Source organism: Pan troglodytes, chromosome 6 (genome assembly GCF_028858775.2).
Source record: "Pan troglodytes isolate AG18354 chromosome 6, NHGRI_mPanTro3-v2.0_pri, whole genome shotgun sequence".
NCBI classification, from domain to species: domain Eukaryota; kingdom Metazoa; phylum Chordata; class Mammalia; order Primates; family Hominidae; genus Pan; species Pan troglodytes.
Genome location: NC_072404.2, coordinates 153,011,212 through 153,030,151, shown reverse-complemented (window position 1 = coordinate 153,030,151; position 18,940 = coordinate 153,011,212). Strand labels below are relative to the sequence as shown.

The 18,940-nt window shown below is 40.9% G+C and overlaps 1 protein-coding gene across 29 annotated transcripts in view; it reads left to right on the top strand.

Moving 5' to 3' along the window:
* The window catches only part of DGKI (diacylglycerol kinase iota), a 496,276-nt gene that overhangs the window by 184,281 nt on the left and 293,055 nt on the right, over nt 1-18,940 (top strand). For all 29 annotated transcript variants that reach the window (XR_010159013.1, XR_010159015.1, XR_010159014.1 and 26 more), the window contains 2 exons: nt 8,753-8,827; nt 10,514-10,570. Coding sequence is in view for 25 of the 29 variants with exons in the window: in XM_063815623.1 (XP_063671693.1) it covers nt 8,753-8,827; nt 10,514-10,570 (132 nt within the window). In the remaining 4 variants the exon portion in view is untranslated. The remainder of the gene's footprint in view (nt 1-8,752; nt 8,828-10,513; nt 10,571-18,940) is intronic.

The window sequence follows — 18,940 nt, the reverse complement described above, 5'->3', positions numbered from 1 at the left end:
GCTCTCAGTCACTCTTGTGCCTCTGCCTTTCCTTTTTGTTCCATTCTTGTCACTCCAGTTCAGGCCCCCATCACCTCATATGGGAAATTATCACTGTGACCTTTGAATTTCTTATTCTCTTTCAGGAAAAAAAGCCAGTGTCTTAACCACGATCTGCAACACAGCATAATCTGGCCTGCTGTTATCATCTGACCTCATGTCTACTCCCCCACACTGGCCCCCGGCCGCTCCTTAGCATCCTGACATCCTCATGCCTCTGAGCTTTGCACTGGCTGTGCCCTTTGCCTAGAATGTTTTTCCCTCAGATATCCACGTGGTGAACTCTCTCACTTCCTTTGGGTGTTTGTCAAAATATTCAGTGAAACCTTCCCTGGTCCACCTGTCTACAACTTCAATTTTCTGCTACTCTTGATGTTTCTTATCTCCCTTTCTCTCTTTAATTTTCTTTTTAGTACTTATTTCTGTCAATATATTATATACTAATCTCTCTTGTTTGTTGTCTGTCTCTCACAGGAGAGTATAATTTCTATGAGATCAAAACAATTTTTCAGGGCTGGGCACGGTGTCTGATGCCTGTAATCCCTGGTTCTGTCTGTTTTCTCTCCACTCCTGCAACTGTTCCCAAATAAATATTCCAAGGTTTAACTAACCTGTAGACACAGGTGGCATCACATGAGCCGCAGTAATACAGATGCAACTGTTTTTAACTCTACGCAGTCTATGTAAGACCTCAGTCTTCTGCAAAATAGCCCTTCTATCAGATAGTCCTGTGGGTCCCCAGAAGATATCTGATTTGTGCTCACAAAAATATTATAGTTGTTCAGCTATAATTGTCATGCAGCCTCTATGCTTTCTTTTTCTTTTTCCTTTCCTTTTTTTTCTTTCTTTCTTTCTTTTTTTTTTTTTTTGAGATGGAATCTTGCTCTGTCACCCAGCCTGGAGTGCAGTGGCACAGTCTCAGTTCACTGCAACCTCCACCTCCCAGGTTCAAGTGATTCTCATGCCTCAGCCTCCTGGGTAGCTGGGATTACAGGCGCCCGCCACCATGCCCAGGTAATTTTTTGTATTTTTAGTAGAGACAGGCTTTTGACACGTTGGCCAGGCTGGTCTTGAACTCCCAGCCTCATGTAATCTTCCTGCCTCGGCCTCCCAAAGTTCTGGGATTACAGGCGTGAGTCACTGCACCCAGCCGCACTATTTTTTCCCTATTGTGGGCAGAGGGCTTCCATTCCTCAAACAGTCCGAGGGCACCTCATTACTGTTGCTTTTGGGATTGCTTATTACGAGAATGTCTATGTCCCGGTGGGGGTTTTGTCTCCTAATGTTTCCTAAGCCACCAATTCTCCAGACCGGGGCTGATTGAGGGGTTAAGTGGGGAGGGAGCCCTATATCAGAAGCCCTTTCTCCTTTCTTCCCTCCCCCTTTCCTTTCAGAATAACTGTGTCAGGCAGTGTTCTTGGTTCTCAGTGCTGGAATATAGCAGCATGGAAACACACAGAGAAATCTCCACCTCTCTGTAACTCTGTAATTTTGAACCCCATGGCTTCTGGGGAGTAGTTCTGTTTCCCCTTCTCATGCAGCTCCTCATAGACAGCTCCTCTGGCTTCTTAACACAGCCAGTGTACCTACTTCCCAGGTTTGAGGGCATCCTACTCTACCTGCCAGCAACCCCCAGACACACCGTTCAAACCTCCACACTCAACCACCAGCCCTGAGCCCAGGGACTCCTGTACACAGACACCCAGGAGCCCAGGAATTGCCCCGCAGTGGACACGCCAAAGCAGGTCTCCATGCCTTTTCAGAGGCATCGGTGCCTACTACATAAAGAGACTTCAGATCTTTTTCCTGCTGGAATGCCTTTGATTTTTTTGAATATACATATTTTAAGCCCAAATTAAAGAATTTGCTTTCTCTGCTATACCCTTTTTACTGGTTCAGCCTCAGATTTTGCCCTCCTCTAGATGACAGCTTTTCTTGTCTGGGCTGTTGTTGAGCATGTAGCCATGTGTGGCTCTCTCCTGTGAATGGCCTTTTCTACCAAGTTCCTCTTGTCTCCTGAAGTAGCTTGCCAGCTCTTGCAAGGACAGAAGCTTCCTCCTGTTTATATCCTGTACAGCACTCACATAGTCTTATACACATAGTGATGGTTAAAATAATTGGTGGACTAAATTTCCATAAATATATTCTGGAAAAGTCAGCAGTAACAGATTGTTTCAGCCATATGGAATCTTCTCTTATGTAGGATAACTCAAACCATCATGATTCCAGATACCTGGCATCTACAGATTCAGGAGTATTGGTGTATATCTGAGCATTGCATGAGTATTTTGGTGTATCCTTTGTAAGAGTCTCCAACCCAACTTCTAGTTGTTCCTACTGCTTTTCTTCCAGATATTCTGAGATACTTTTGGCATCATCCCTTATCAAGGGTGTTGATTGTTGGGGGCTATCTCAGAAGGTTTCAGCCTTTACCAAGTCCTTGTCTGTCCACAGATCACATTGCACAAACACATGGAGTCTTTACAAATGAAGGCCTGCCCTCCAACATGGGCCAACACTACTCAGGGTCTGGGCTGGGACCTTTTAACATGGAGTGAGGTCTCTCTGCAATTGAACCTCTAAGGAGAGGTCTGAGTTTCCACTCGGGTCACAGACTCCTCCGGACATGTGGCATCTTTGCTCCTTGGTCTGGAATCATGAGATCCTGTTGTCATAGACAGAATGAGTGATATACTGAGGATAAAAGGAGTGTGCTGGGCTGGGCGCGGTGGCTCACGCCTGTAATCCCAGCACTTTGGGAGGCCAAGGCAGGTGGATCACGAGATCAGGAGATCGAGACCATCCTGGCTAACACAGTGAAACCCCCTGTCTACTAAAAATACAAAAAATTAATTAGCCAGGCGTGGTGACGGGCACCTGTAGTCCCAGCTACTTGGGAGGCTGAGGCAGGAGAATGGCGTGAACCCGGGAGGCAGAGCTTGCAGTGAGCCGAGATCCCGCCACTGCACTCCAACCCCGGGCGACAAAGTAAGACTCCGTCTCGAAAAAAAAAAAAAAAAAAAGGAGTGTGCTGGAACTTCAGCCGGCCACCCTCCTGGCTTGTCCAAAATGTTCTATATTCTTTTGAAGAAAAAGAGAAGCCTGCATGAGTGATGGTGGAGGTCAGGCTTTGGCCCTGAAATCATATTAATGGAACTTTCAGATAATGTCATTCTTCATTTTTCCTAATGCCAATTTATAGATTGCATCCCAGACTCCCCAGAGAAGTAGAACTTGCCAAATATGCTTGTCATTTCTTCTAATTAGGTTTTTAAATAAATCAAAGAACTCTTGTTTTCATTTACCTTGGATTATACAGCAACAATGTTGTTGTGTATGTTGCCAGAGAGACAATGCCTACTGAGAAGACACCAGATTCCTGACATTCTAAGAGCTTAGGAAGGTTCCTGCCCTCCACTTTCCTAAGCATTCCATTAGCCCCGCCATTGAAGAGGAGGAGAGCACAGTCCTGCCAGGGCTGCATGGCGCCTCCTTCCTACCCATCTCCAAGATGCTGCTGTGGACTGGGCTTTGTGGTCTAAAAGGGAAGGAGAACGGGGAGGAGGAGAGCACTCTCCTGGCCTCTCTTGCAGTTTCCCTGCAGTTTCTCTCGGTTTCTAGTCCTCAGGGTGAATCTTCCCATCTAGGAGGCTAAGGGGTAGAGAAACCATGGGGGAGAAAGCTGGGAGGCAGCTGGGGGTAGGCCTGGCCCAGCAACCTCCTCTGTCCTTCTTCTTGGCTTCTCACCATGTGGCCCCCCTCTGGCCCTTTCCCCAGCATGCCCCATCTGCCCGCTTATGCGCTCACAGTATTGTTGGTTTCTGCCTGAAGCCCCTTTCCTGGCTGTCATCCCTTTGCTCACTGTGGCCTCATAGCTGGTGATTCCTTGCATTAGGTCTGGGAATTCTGGAGTGAGGTGCCATGAGCTCAGACTTTGCCCTGGTGTTTTTGGTCCTGCAGCAGCCTCTGGCCTCTGAGCTCTTCTGAGATGGGGAGACTAAGAACCGGTTGCCATGCTGGCTCTTTTCCTACTGCCTTCCCCATGTCCCATCTCTGGTGATTCCACCTATCGAGGTGGGCAAGCTCAGTGGGAGCTCTTAGGACTGCAGTAGAAGCTATGTAGTCAGCAGGCAGTGCAGTTGGCCCCACTCCAGGAAGAAATAAAGTTTGCCGTGTGCCTTATTCAGAAGGGGACAGCCAGCCTTGTTGTACCTGCTTCCTGGGTGTCAAACCTCTGACAATTGGGAATGACAGATATTTAATTTTACTTACCTTGGGCAGCAAAAAGGCCCCAATCCTTTTATAGATCATAGGCCTGTGAAAGTAGGTAACCCCAGGCCCTGAAGGACCCACCCCTCTTCTCCTTTCCTCCCCTCTCCTCTCCCTTCTCTCCTACCCTTTCCCGTCTTTTCCCCTTCCCTCTTTTTCATCTTTATTTTTCATCATCTTTCCCTTCCTTCCTTTCCTCTTTTTCTCTATCAAACTCTCTCAACTCCCACCAGATATTCATTGTTACTTAGCAGAAATCACATATCTTGCTCAAAGGAAGAAAAAAAATAGCTTTCTTGGTACATATAGATCAGGGACTTAGGCAAGGGAGGTAGTTGGGTGGGATAGGATTCAATATTAATCTCTTTATTAGGGACAATTGTATACTCTCTACCACTGCCTGCCACTGATGCCTCTGTCCTCCTCAATCCCCATTCCCTGCTCCAGTGGTCTAAAGCTGTGACAGTTTTTCTCCCTTGCCTGCTATGAGCTGAAGATTGGTGGAGAGCTGTCACTGCTTTCAATGCCAGCAGTGCCTGCAGCATGGGAAATATGTAGGATGTGTTTTCTCTTATAACCACTGTATGGCTGCTGGTGAGATCATGCCCACCATCCTAAAACCTAGCATATATATTATTGTGTTGTTATTAAAGTAAATGTTGGTCATGTTTTTATTAGAACAGTGTAATATAATGGACTGTGATCTATACTGTATTCCATATTGTCTTAGTTTAAATGGATATGTTCCCCCCTCTGCCCACCCCGTACCACACACCTACAAATAAGTTTCTTTTGAATACCAACACCAGCAAAATCAGGAAACCCTTAGTAAGGGTGCTTAGATGCTGTTTGATATTTAAGGCAGTAAGCTCAACTGGCCTTTACATTCATTGATGAGAGCAAATTATTGTTTTTTAAATAATTTTAATTTTTAAACATGTTTCATGTTCTAGGCAATATTTGTTTAAATTGTGTTTTTGTGCTAGGTTCTATAACAACTATGTCCCAATGTAAGGAATAAGAGGTAACCTACTGAATGCTTCTTTTTTGAGATGGAGTCTCGCTCTGTCGCCCAGGCTGGAGTGCAGTGGCGTGATCTCGGCTCACTGCAAGCTCTGCCTCCCAGGTTCACGCCGTTCTCCTGCCTCAGCCTCCTGAGTAGCTGGGACTACAGGTGCCCGCCACCATGCCTGGCTAATTTTTTTGTATTTTTAGTAGAGACGAGCTTTCACTGTGTTAGTCAGGATGGTCTCGATCTCCTGACCTTGTGATCCGCCCGCCTCAGCCTCCCAGAGTGCTGGGATTACAGGCATGAGCCACTGCTCCCGGCCCCTACTGAATGCTTTTAAGTGACTTTTCTTGGTTTAATTTATCACCTTTCATAGAGAAGTAAGCACTGGCTCATATAAGTTATTTGGGAAAAAGTGAATATTTGTAGTATTTAGAATGTCCAGATTCCTGCATCTTACCTTTGTATATAGCTGGGAACTTAAAAATGAAAAATTGCAACCTAACTAAGCACAAAATTCTATGTGTTTTGGGCAATTTCTGTCCGGAAGCTTATTATCCAACTACTTCAAATAACTTTAACCAGTTGAAATGTAGTCATACGCCGTGAAGTCAGTGATTAAAATTTCAGATTTGCTAAAACAGTTTCCCTCAATTAAGGAACTAAAAATCTATTTACTTTTCTACTATGGCAAAAGACCTGGGACCTTTATTCAGAATTTATTTACTTAATTTTACATATGATTGTAAACTGTAATTATCTGATTTCTCAAATTAAAAGCTGTTGAGAAGCTGCCATTTAGGAAATTGAGAGCAACAAAAGACAGCAACACTGACTCAAAAGGAGCTCTACCCAAACAGAAGGACAGGAAAGAGAAAAATGACTGTTCTTTGTACAGTGCATCATGTTGTAGTCTTTATGAAGAAAAATTTAGAATATGGTTTATATATTCTGCCTCAAAAGGCACATAAGTTCATAATATATTTTAAGAGGATCTTTTAAAAATCAATATAGTTCAGTTAAAATCAGTTTTAGAACTTACAGCACTCGACTCCATATATTATCATCTGCGGAACGTTGCACTTCAGTTTTTCCATATGAATGATGTTAGTGCATTTACATGACGTTCCAGAAGGCTGAGAGATAGCATATCTTAATGCACCAGTTCTCAAATTCTTCTAGCCCAGATCCCTTGTGCAAAAGATGTTTTGACTCAGAATCCTGATTTGTAAAACAAAGGAGGAGGCATTGCATTTCATTGAATGCATGAGGCTTCCTGAGTTTTCTCCGCATCTTCCTTCCATCTTCAGTGACTTTCATAACAGACTAAGAAATCCCTGGAACTCCATAGAACTTAATGCAGAGCGTAGTGTCAAGCACGAAGCTAGACTAGGACAGGAGTTATTGGCAAGGAGGGAGGCTTTTCAGGCATCCTTAAATCACACCCTGTAAGTGGTTTCCTACCTGTGGTAATATTGCATTGCTTATCCACAATGTAATTTACTAGGAGTTTCATGGGAAATGAATAGACTAAAATCAACTCCAGTTTCCTTTGTGTCGCTATAACTCTGATTAGCAATGTGACTCAAATGCCCCATGCGTTTTCCACAGGTGGTGCCAAAGCAGTGATTCGCACCAGGATATCCATAGGAAACAGAAGGAAAACCATGATTTGCTTATGGGTGCTCTACCCTGTAGAGCAAAATAGAATTTTTTGATTCTTCTTTTGATTGCTACTGCTGTGTTACTACGATTACTACTGTATATTTTCTTGTTGTTCCTCCCCCTCCTTCTTTTTCTCCTCTTCTTTTCTTTTTTAGTAGTAGAACAAGACACTGTTCAGTAGTGTAGCTAGATGCTTTGGTTTCTTTTATCATTGTTATGTGCAAAAGCAATTGTCAAACGTATTTCATGTGCTACACCATGTTCTTCCCTCAGGAAGAGGAAATCCGAGAGTGATAAAAGCATCTGCAAGCAGAATAAAGGAATCTCAGTCAGTGGATTTCTTCTACAAGTTTCATGGCAGCGGTACTGCAGTGTTTTAGGTTTTTGTTGGTGGCTGATAATGTGTAAATACCCCATGTTGAATGAATGCAGCTGTCCAAGACCTATGAGGCTGCATTTTCTTTCCTAATCCTACCCCTCCAAAGTGGTGGTTTGCAGCTCTTCAAATCTCTGGCCGCAGCAATGCTTTATTTCTTCTCACCTACCTGACACAATTGACTCAAAAATTATACCTCAGCAGGGGAAACCACTCCTCGGAAGGGGAAGGTTGCCAGCAATCTCTAAGAGGACAGGAACTCAGGACCTTTCACACTTGGATGCTTTGATAGCCCATCTGACAGATAGGCTTAGTTATAGTACATTTCTTTCAGGCTCAAACACAGAAATTATTCATACAAATCCTCCTTCCAGTCTGTCCTTTATAGAGAGGGCTGAACTTTCCTATCTTAGATCCTGCATGACACTGGCAGTCATGAAATGTAGATTCTGCTCATTCATCTCTCTCCATGCAGTCCATTTTTTATCATTAGAGAAAAAAGATAAACTTTAAAAAGTTTTATTTCATTATAATTTTAAACTAATACTGACTGTCAGAGAGGCCGAATTGTGTAATGCTTATAAGCATGAGCTCTGAAGCCAGACCACTTGGCCCTGCTGTGCCTTAATTCACTGACCTTGGGCAGTTTTCTCATCAGTGAAATGGAATTAAGAATAGGACCTGTTTCATAGGGTTGTGAGGGTTAAGTGAACTACCATTTGTGAAGTGCTTATAAGAACAGATAGCAAATACTATATTCCTATTAGCAGCGTTTCCTGCTTTTGTTGCTATTCTTATTATTGTTTCCTGGGCGTAAAAGCTGAACTTGCCTTCCTTTACTTCTGGAAGATTTGGGCAGAAACCAAAGTAACTTAGTCTAGACTCATGCCTGGGATAGAAGCCTAAAATGACTGGCCCCTGGAAATCTAGACTCTTTGGCAATAGGTAAAGAATGCCTGTTTTCAACTTAGATCTGAGTTTGGATGTTGGTCTTGCCCCTTAGCTACTTGAGTGATAATGTAGAAAATATTTTAAAATGGAAGAGAATAATGCCTATATTGTAAGGTTCTGAAACTTAGAAATGACAGAACAAAGAGCCGGTTCTTGTTATATGCTCAAAATATTGGAGCTATTATTATTATTATTTGAAGAGACAATCTAGCCCACCCTAAATCATGCAGATATGGAGCTACTTGGTGAGTGGAGAGACTGTTGATAAAGTTTGTCAGTTTATTCAATATTTAAGATGAAGTTTTAAATTTGCTTTGTAATAGAAATAATTACAATATTTGCTGTATTTATGTATTTATTATATATGCCCACTTGAATACTAGGGAACTCTTCAGAACAGACTGTTAACATTTCTTTTTTGTCTTTTGAATTGAATATTGTAGAAATCAGCTCTCAGGAGGAAGTGTGCAGTCTGTAAAATCGTCGTCCACACTGCCTGCATTGAGCAGCTAGAAAAGGTAAGAGCGCGCCCCCTGCTGCAGTTTTGTTACATTGCAAGTATTTGGTCTTCAGAGGCCGGGTGTAAATTTCCAGTTCCAACTTTTTGAAAACAATGCCCTTAAAAAAAACTGGAAGTCCAACATTATTACCAGATTACTAATGGAAAGACAATGTTTAAGGGTCGTTCACTGTCTTGTTTGCTGAAGTGTAATTTGATATCATTTTACGTTGACTCTTGGGAAAAGGAAGAACACAGTTAGATGGAAAAGCCTGGTGTGCACTGATTCTCTTATTATATCATCTCAGTTCAAGCATTACTATCCACCCATAGGCTGTTCCACAAGCTGTTTAAGAAGGAAGAAGTTCTATAAGCTGTTTATAATTGTTGTTCACATATATCTGACTTGTGTGGTTTACGTCTTCCTAAAGTGCCTGCAAGGGAGCGAGCCATGCTGGAAGCCGGCTCTCACTCTGCTGGGGCAGTGCTCCTCCTGTTGCTGCTCAAATGTGTGGGTGGGACTGGAAGTGACATCCCGGTGGTGGTGTGCCTCCAGAATCAGTGGATTCGGCAAAGTCCATTTATTTGTCATTTAGGGGATGGGAAAGGCTCCAATAGTGAGTTGCCTGCCATCCTCTTTCCTTTCACACTTCCCACTACATTTTAATGTGTGTGTTTCTCTGTGTATTATCTATGTTCTTGAGCTGTCATGGGTAAATGCATTGAAATATTTTAGTCCCCCATGACATTCATGTAGTATCACTGACATGACCAGTTGATCCTATCTGATATCTTGTGGCAATGACTACCAACATGTTATCTTAATATTTTCTTTTCTGCCCCAACTTCACTTACTCATGTCTGCCTTCATTCTTTTGCTCCTTTCACTTTATCGAGTAGCTAACCGAAATGTCAATGTGCCTACTAGGAGACCTCCACATCTAAAAGAAAAGCAGTGCTGAATCCTTTTATAAAGAATAACTCTGGGCTGGGTGTGGTGGCTCATGCCTGTAATCCCAGCACTTTGGGAGGCCAAGATGGGTGGATCACGAGGTCAGGAGATGGAGACCATCCTGGCTAACACGGTGAAACCCCGTCTCTACTAAAAATACAAAAAATTAGCCAGATGTGGTGGCACGCACCTGTAGTCCTAGCTACTCAGGAGGCTGAGGCAGGAGAATTGCTTGAATCCAGGAGGTGGAGATTGCAGTGAGCTGAGATCACACCACTGCACTCCAGACTGGGTGACAGAATGAGACTCCATCTCAAAAAAAAAAAAAAAAAAAAAAGAATAACTCTGTTGTCTTTGAATAATTGTCATAATACTAAAAAAACTCAAGTTTATATTTTCTACTTTTACAATCAGAAACCCAGCTGGGTAGTTTAAGCTGCCAGTATCTTTCCTCTGGCTCTTTCTTATCTCAGTTTCTCAAATTTATGGTGTAAGAACATTATCGTTTAAAGATACTTAGATTTCATTTGTGAGAATGAAGGAAAGGGGTTGGAGATATAGAATCACCTGGGATCTCTGTTGATTATCTAATGTGATGATTTCAAAAGACTAAGAAGAGTATTATTCCTTGTTCTTTGGAGGTTTCGCTTTTCAGTCTCAATATCTGTCACTGTTTTTTTTTTTTTCCTCAGGTAATTCAGTCTAGTCTGATGCTTATCTCTAATATAATATACTTTTCTTTTTGAATGACAGATTAATTTCAGATGTAAACCAACATTTCGAGAAGGAGGCTCAAGGTCACCAAGAGAAGTGAGTATTTCAGAGCTTGATTTCAAGTATCACTTTTGATTTCTCATTGATTCAGTGGATTCATAGATATTCACCAGGGAATAAAAAATAAATTCTATCTCTTTCTGTTGCATGCCAATTTTTTGTTAACACATCAGTAAACACAATCAATAAAATCTTCAAGTCTTTCAACATGTGCACACTGGACTTTATTCTCATAAAATGTACTGGGGAGTTAAGGTCTTACCAAATGAACCAGAGACTAGAGGAAGGCGGTAGTGATAGAATTGAAGGGGTAAGAAAGAAATAGACTTTTATTATTTATTTATTTGGAGACAGAGTGTCGCTCTGTTGCCATGTGTTCTGGTTGATTTTAAGTGCATTTTTCAATTTTGAGTGGGTATAAGCCATTCATGGGGCAGCACAGTAACTGGTTATTCCTATGAGCCCTGGAGTCAGATGGTCTGCTTTCAAAACCAGCCTTGATGTGTGTGATCTTGGGCGTCTCACCTAAGCTCTCTAAATCTCAGTGTTTTCATTTGTTAAGTAAATAAATAAATACATCATAAGCTAGAACTATATTCAGTTCTCAGTCCCTGACCCTCCAGTCTGGTCGTGAAGATAAACAGGTAAAGAGGAAGTTAGAATGAAGAGTTGTTACTGATGTGTTACTGGGAAGCAGAGGTATGACAAGAGGAGACAGCACGTATTTGTTCACATTTTATTTAGCAGAGACAGCAAGCACAGTTCAGGCAAGAACCCTCCTGTGTTATTCTGGACAGTTTAGCTCCAGGCCCAAAATTGCACTCCCTAATCAGTGAAACAAAAGCCTGCAATGAACAGAACCTGTCCTCCTAGAATGTAGTTCAGCCTGCCCAGCAGTCACTCACTGCCTCCCAAACATTACCATCTTATACGGTATCCTCCTTAAGACAAAGTCTGGTAAAAATGATTTCTGATAAGCATACTTTCTCAGGGAGACAAGGTTCAGTTCCACTTACAGATTTACCCCTTGGAAACCTCCCCAGCTGGTCTACTCCTCAGATCAGCTCTGTGTAGTAACAAATAGGAAAGAGAGGAGAGGGGTCAGAGAAGGGGCTTCCTGGAAGAGGTGGCAATTAAGCTGAGACCTTAAGGAGCTAACTAAGTTAAGTGAGAGGAGGGTGGTTAGGAGGTGAGTGGCAAGAGCCTTCTGGATAGAAAGAAGAGCACACAAGTCCAAGTGACAGAGGGTGTACTGAGTAAGACATGATATCTGAGATAGCAAGAGCTGGACCTTGAAGGTCCTTGTAAGCCATGCTGCAAGTTGAGTGTTTTATCATCAGTATAGTTGGGAGGTGAGCATTAAACTACTTTAAGCCAAATATTGTTCAGGCTGCAGCGTGGAGGAAATACCATGCAGTTCAAGAGTTGGAGGCATAGAGACAACTTTCAGAAGCCATGCTAGTAATCTAGGCAAGAAATAATGGTGACGTGAACTAAGAATAACGTTGGTAGATATGAGTTTGAAGGAAACAAAATTGACAGGATGTAGTAATTGATTGGATTTTGGACACAAGAGGAGCCCAGACTAAACCAAGCTACTGCTAAGTGCGCGCACGCGCGCGCGCGCACACACACACACACACACACAAACACACACACACACCTGAAAAACTGATTAGATGTTGGAAAATGAGTTGATTTGAGGATGGGCTGGGGAGGTAATGAGTTTAGTTGTAGAACTGTGAAGTGTGAGGTATCCCTGTTGTCCTCAACTGGAGATGCCCAATAGAAGGTTGAGTGGGTATATGAGTTTGGAGCTTATGAGGAAGACTGGGCTGGAGGTCAGGCATTGTGAGTCATCAGCCTATTTACACAGTAATGAAAGCTGTGGGAATAGATGAACGTGGAGAGTGGAAATAGGAGATATCTGAGAATCACAAACATTTAAAGAGAGTTGATGAATATGAATGCTATAATTGCTAGTGACAATGCAAAAGGATTGGGAGAACATGTGGAAAGAGAGTAGGTTGGGATGGAGGTTGTAGAAAGAGAAAAACATAGTTGTCCCCATCAGTTGTCTTCTCCCATTGTGTTTGTGCAGCATGGCAGCAATAGGAAGGTTGTGGGCCATGCGCAGGGTGAGGAAAGCAGGAGAAGAATGATAGGGCTGTGGTGCCTCAGTGCCACCCAGAGTGCAGACAGTGTGGGCCAGAAGGTAACTCAGTGGTGACTCAATTGAAGAAGGTGCTTTATTTAGGAAACTAGAAGGGGTTGTTTCAAGTTAAGATGGAGTTTATGACTTTCCAACCAGGGGATTCATATACCCACCTTTAGCTTCCTGCCCTCCAATATGTATCTCTCTCAATTGATAGGTCAATGTGGAGGCAGGAGAAGAGAGAAAGAGAGACAATTTTAATCGTGCAATTTTTCTAATACAAGATGCTTTTTGTTTTCATTAGTCTGTACCACTTCTCTGAAGCTAGACCTTCCATAAGCGTTTTGGATATTCTCCCTTGTCTTCTTATCAAGGACTTGAAATTCCTTTCTTTTATATATTTTCATCCCCTCATTTCTAGATAATTTCTATCAGCATAAACACACTCTAATAATTTCTATCTTTAAAAAACCCAAAAACATTCCTTAGCCACAAACTGTGTCTTACCTACTGCTCTAATTCTCAGTTTTGTGGTCACTGCCAAGCTTCCAGAAAGTGTTAACTATATAAATTATTTTCAGTATGTCACTTTCTAGTCATTGTAACCTGTTCTGATCTGATATCTACTCTATCCATTTACTGAAATTGCTTCTTTTTTCAGTGTTGCCTATGATCTCCTATATGCTAAATGTATTAGGTATTATTTATTTTTCTGTTCTTTCCTTATCCAGTCTCTCAAAAATATTCAAGATACTACATATTCCATCCTTCTTGGAATGCTCTCCTCTCTTGGCTTCTCACATCACCCTTTCCTAATTTTCTTCTTGTTTCATCAGATGGCCCTTCCTATTCTTTTTCATTGCTTCCTCCCCCAACCTCTGCAAATCCCTCTGAGCTTAGTTCTTTTCTATGTTCTCTTCTGTCTGCCCACTCCTGTTAGAGGAGCTTATCCAGTCTCATGGCTTCAAATACCATGTGGGCTGACAACTCCTAACTTTACATTTCCAGTCTGCCCTTCTTGGAGTTCCACTTGGCATGTCTTTTGAATGTATCACAGTCATCTCAAATATAATACATCAAACACTAGACTATTTCCATCACCATAAAAATGATTTTAAGAAAATCGTATGCACCTCAGGAAATGAGATGGCTTCTCAACTGAGAAAACTGGGGAGTCATGTTTATTCCTTCTCTCATAGACTCCCCACATCTAATTCATTTGCCTGTCCTTTCAATTTTATTTATAAAATATATTTCAAATCCATCCAACTGTCTCCAATTCTGTTATCAGCACCTTAAACTAAGATACTGTGACCTCTCCCCTTTGACCAATGCAATAGCTTCATGATTCTTCAGTTTTCACTTTCAATCCACCCATGACTTAAAGGAGTGATCTTTCAAAATGAGAATCAGATTATTAGGTTGGTGCAAAAGTAATTGAAAGTAATGACAAAAACCACAGTTACTTTTGAGCCAGCCTAATATAATTTTCCCTGGCTTAAAACTCTCCAATGGTTTCCATAACTCTTAGAGCAAAAGCAAACCCTCTGTCTTGGCATGAAAAGGTCCACATTGTCTGGCCCCTGCCTGCCTTTCCAGCCACCTCCAGCTCCCACATGAACTTTCTTTCCATTTATGAGGCATATACCAAGATATTCCCCACCTTTGGATATTTGTGTATTTCACTGCTGTACTGAAAATCTCTTTGCGTGACTGTTTCTTAGAGTTAGGCCTCAGTTCAAATATCATCCCCCTCAGCCATTGTCTTAGTCTGTTTAGGCTGTTGTAATGAAATACCATGGACTGGGTGGCTTATAAGCAACAAAAATTATTTCTCACAGTTCTGCAAGCTGGAAGTCCAAGATCAATGTACCAGTGTGGTCCAATTCTAGTGAGGGCCATCTTTGGGGTTGCAGACTGCCACCTTCTCATTGTATTCTCATGTGGAGGAAAGAGGGTGAGAGAGCTTTCTGTGGTCTCTTTTATAAGGAGCCTGATTGCATCCATGAAGAGTCTACCCTCATTACTTGATCGCCTTTCAAACTCCTTACCTCCTATTACCATTGCGTTGGGGTTTAGGATTTCAACATAAAAATTTTGAGGGGACACAAACCCCAGTCCTTTGCAGAGGTCTTCCTTTACAACCACCTTTAAATACATAGCATATTGTTCTTTATCAAAGTGTCTTGTTCTTTCTTTTCAGGTCACTTTGTATACCATAATAATTTATGCATGTTACTGTTTGCTTGTCTAAAGAATATCTCCCTTCTTTAGTGTAAATTTTGGGAGATCACTCCTAGATTTTGTCCTAAATTAATTGCACCAAAACACAGAATATGTCACTGATGGATATCTGCTGACCGAATGCATTTACAAAGGTATTCATTTCTCCCAAAATGTTTAGGAACTCTTAGTCTAAAAGGACATTTTGAAGATGAAACTTATGACTCACTGACTATGACCCATTTGATATTCTTAATTAAAAATTAAGAATTCTTACTACTACTAATTCAGATGTTTATTTAGTAAATGAAAGAAGATTTGCTTTAGAATTAGTTTGACCCTAGTTCACATTATACCTCTGCTTCGTTTCCACCAAGTGGTAAGAGTCTCTGGAGCACAGATTGTTGGTCACTATGCCCTGGCATTTGCATAGTGCCTGACATGTGACAAGTTTTAAATAAATATTTGTTGGAGTCATCTAAGTTGAATCTTTCTGGATCTCCTTTTTCTTAGTCATAAGCCATAACGGACTGGGTTATGATTTCTAAGATCCTTTCAAACTCTATGAAATATATATATATGTGTATATATATATACACATATATATGTAATTTTTTATTTCTATAGGTTTTTGAGGAACAGGTGGTATTTGCTTACATGAGTAAATTCTTTAGTGGTGATTTGTGAGATTTTGGTGCACGCATCACCTGAGCAGTATTTACCGAACCCAATTTGTAGTCTTTTATCCCAGTTCAACTGGCTGTTTGAAAATAGCCAAGCAATTGTATTGTGTATTTTTGCTAACAATACTGAATATAAGCCCTGAAATAATGCATTACCAATATTTTAACACCTGTAAGTAATAGCCCTTTCCTTGCCCAGTACTTGAAGTTGTTTATGAATAATTCAGAAGTTATTGACGAGCAATAAAAAGGTTTTACGGTGTTAGAAGCCTTGCTTTGCTATCTTAACAACAATATATCAACAGTCACATTTGCAGTGTTAAGGATCCTGAATCCAATGTCAGTTCAGCAACTTAGGAGCTCTTAATAATGGTCAAAAGAAAAGAGTGTGAGAAATTAAAGCACTTGGGATATGAGGATTAGAATAAATGATTCTATAGTAACTTTTTTTCCTTATCGATGAAGGCAATTGATGATCCTCCCCTCCTCCATGGTAACTATGTGATTTAATCGTCAAAGAAATTAGGTGGATAATTCCATTCAATTCAACACACATGTATTGGATGTTTGCTTTGTTCAAACTATAATTAAGCATCAGTAGAATAAATTTATATTGGGCCTAAAAAGAACTCTGAACAGAAGGATGCTGGACATCTCAAATCGCAGAGCTGTAGTTTGGAGACAATTACTCATTTTCTTCTATGATAGTGATTTTGTATAAGTTAGTTTATCAATCCATGCCTTAGTTTTCGGCTTATTTTCTAGGAAGGATGATATTGAAAATATTTAATAAATGGTAGAGCCATAGAGAGTAATATTTAAATAATAATTTTTAAATGTTCTTTTTTATTCCCTGACTAAACTATATGATATTCTACATCTGCTTACCAAATTATATACAGTAGTCCCCTCTTATCCATGATTTTGCTTTCCAAGGTTTCAATTACCCAAGGTCAACCACAGTCCAAAAATATTAAATGGAAAATCCCAGAAATAAACAATTCGTAAGTTTTAAATTGCATGCTGTTCTGAGTAGCACGACGAAATCTTGTGCCATCCTGCTCTGTCCTGGGATATGAATCACCCCTCTGTCCAGCATATCCACTACCTGCCCATTCATCACTTAGTAGTTTTCTCAGTTATGAGACTGAAGAATCGTTGTATATGTAAAGTTTGGTACTATCCCTAGTTTCAGTCACCCACTGGGAATCTTAGAACATATCTCCTGGGAAGAAGGGATAACTGTGTGTTGCAGTGCAAATGATGAAGTCAGTGTTAAGATTTCTAAATAATTGTTGATTTATGGACAGTGTTGGCTGACTCTTTTGAGTAGAGCTGTTACTTGCTAAATGATCCCATGAGTCAGCCATGATTTCACACAGGTAATTGCATCAAATGTTTCCAACATGTTTCTTCTTAAATTGATAGTCATTAGGTGATTTATAATCTCAATAACTACAGATTTTTTTCTGAACATCAATGATATTGTTCCTTTTCCCTCGGCTTCTGCTACACTAACAGCAATTATATTACATTTTTCTATTCTGTATGATACTGTCTGACATTTTTATATATTCAATATTTCTACTACTGACTGTCATTGAAATCATTTGTTGGTGTGTCATGTTGAAGTAGCGTGAGCCCTGTTTTGCAGAACAGAGGAAAGGCACAGTGACACAATGGTAAGGGCACAGATTCTGCTGCCACCCTGTCTGGGTTTGGACCCTCACTTTGACCTTTACATTTTGAGTAACCACTTCTATGCATTAGTTTCCTTATCTGTAAAATGAGAATGATGTTGACCATTCAAGTCAAACCCTCTGATAATGTGCCCTACTGTAATGCGAATTGGGATATGCTGCAGTTGGCAGCTGGCTCTGGTTCTCCCTAACCCTTATTCCTAAGCAGGCAGTGGACTAAGGTTCTCATCTTATCGGTTGAGTAGGCAGATGCTAAAGGTGTCAGCAGTAGCCTCAGCTGCAAAGTAAAGAGGTAGAGGGTCCAGTGCCTTCATCCTCAGTAGAATTTTTGCACTGAACTGATGGGATATACTGATAACTGGGCAGGTTATTCTAGAATTGCCGTCACTTTCTTGAAAGCCACAGCCAGCCACAGGACCCAGAATTGTCCATCCAGGTGGATATTTACGATTGTACAGACAATCACCACCAGCTGGGCCCAGCCTGGCATTCTGAGATTCTTTGGGGGAACCAGTAATATTGCTCAGACAACATGATTTGTTTTCAGAAGAGAGAGATCATTGGAATAGGATCCTGGAGACCTATTATGTCAGAAACTAACATTATAATTGCTTAATAATGAGGAGGTAGAAGTGGTCTCTAATGTTGAGGGGATGCAAGGGAGGAGTCAGAGAGATGGTAGGGGCACTAAACTGCAATTTCCCAATCAACATATATTTCAATATTTCAACAACTCATAGGATTTTACTGATATATTCCAACTAAGTGGCATCTCTACTCATGAAAATTCTCATGAAGATTAGAAGAATTATTACTTATAAAATATTTTTTAAAGCGCATGGCTCACAGTACTCAACAAGTGTTAGCTATTATAATTAGCTTCTTTCTTAGGACAATCTAAGCTTGTGTCTTTGTTTTATTAAACTGTGGTAGTAGGAAAAGTGAGACAAACATTAGACTAAATTGTGGGACCATTGTGCTTATTTATATCTGATTATAGTTAAAAGACCATTATTCCTCCAGGGTCTTTGTTTAGTTTTAGTTTAAATGGATTTGACATTATTAAGAGAAATAGAGGTGGCATTTCAGTATTGATAATGCTACTGCTTCTTAGTGGTTTCTTGTCACTCTGAATTTCATGCCTTGATATATAACTTTTTTTCCCTCTACACTGATCTATTTTCTGTCCATCTGTACGTACTAATAGAACAGTGCCTTGCATGTAGGAAAAATTTGAATAATTGAATATATATTAAAGTGGTTTTTAAAGAGAAAATAAGGGTTATGGCTAGACCCTACAATAGACATGTTAGAATTAGATAAAGTGTGTTTTCCCAGAAAAGGGCAAAAGAAAACAATGAGTACTTTAGGGGTATTGGTGTCAGAGGGATGAATTGTTTGTAAGTTGTTAGGGCTTGCCTGCATTCCTAGTCCTGAGGATGACTTTCTTGTAATGTATCCTGAGAACCAGTGGTGAATGGCGCTGCTTGACTCTGCCCCAGGAGTGCTTGTCTACTTGCGAGGAAGAGGACTTTCTGTGTTTCCTACAGTCTGAGACAAAGATAGACCTTGAAAGCTAATCTGTAATAGTTCAAGGTGCCCAAGGATGGTTTAAACACAATACCATTGCAAAAACATCATCGAT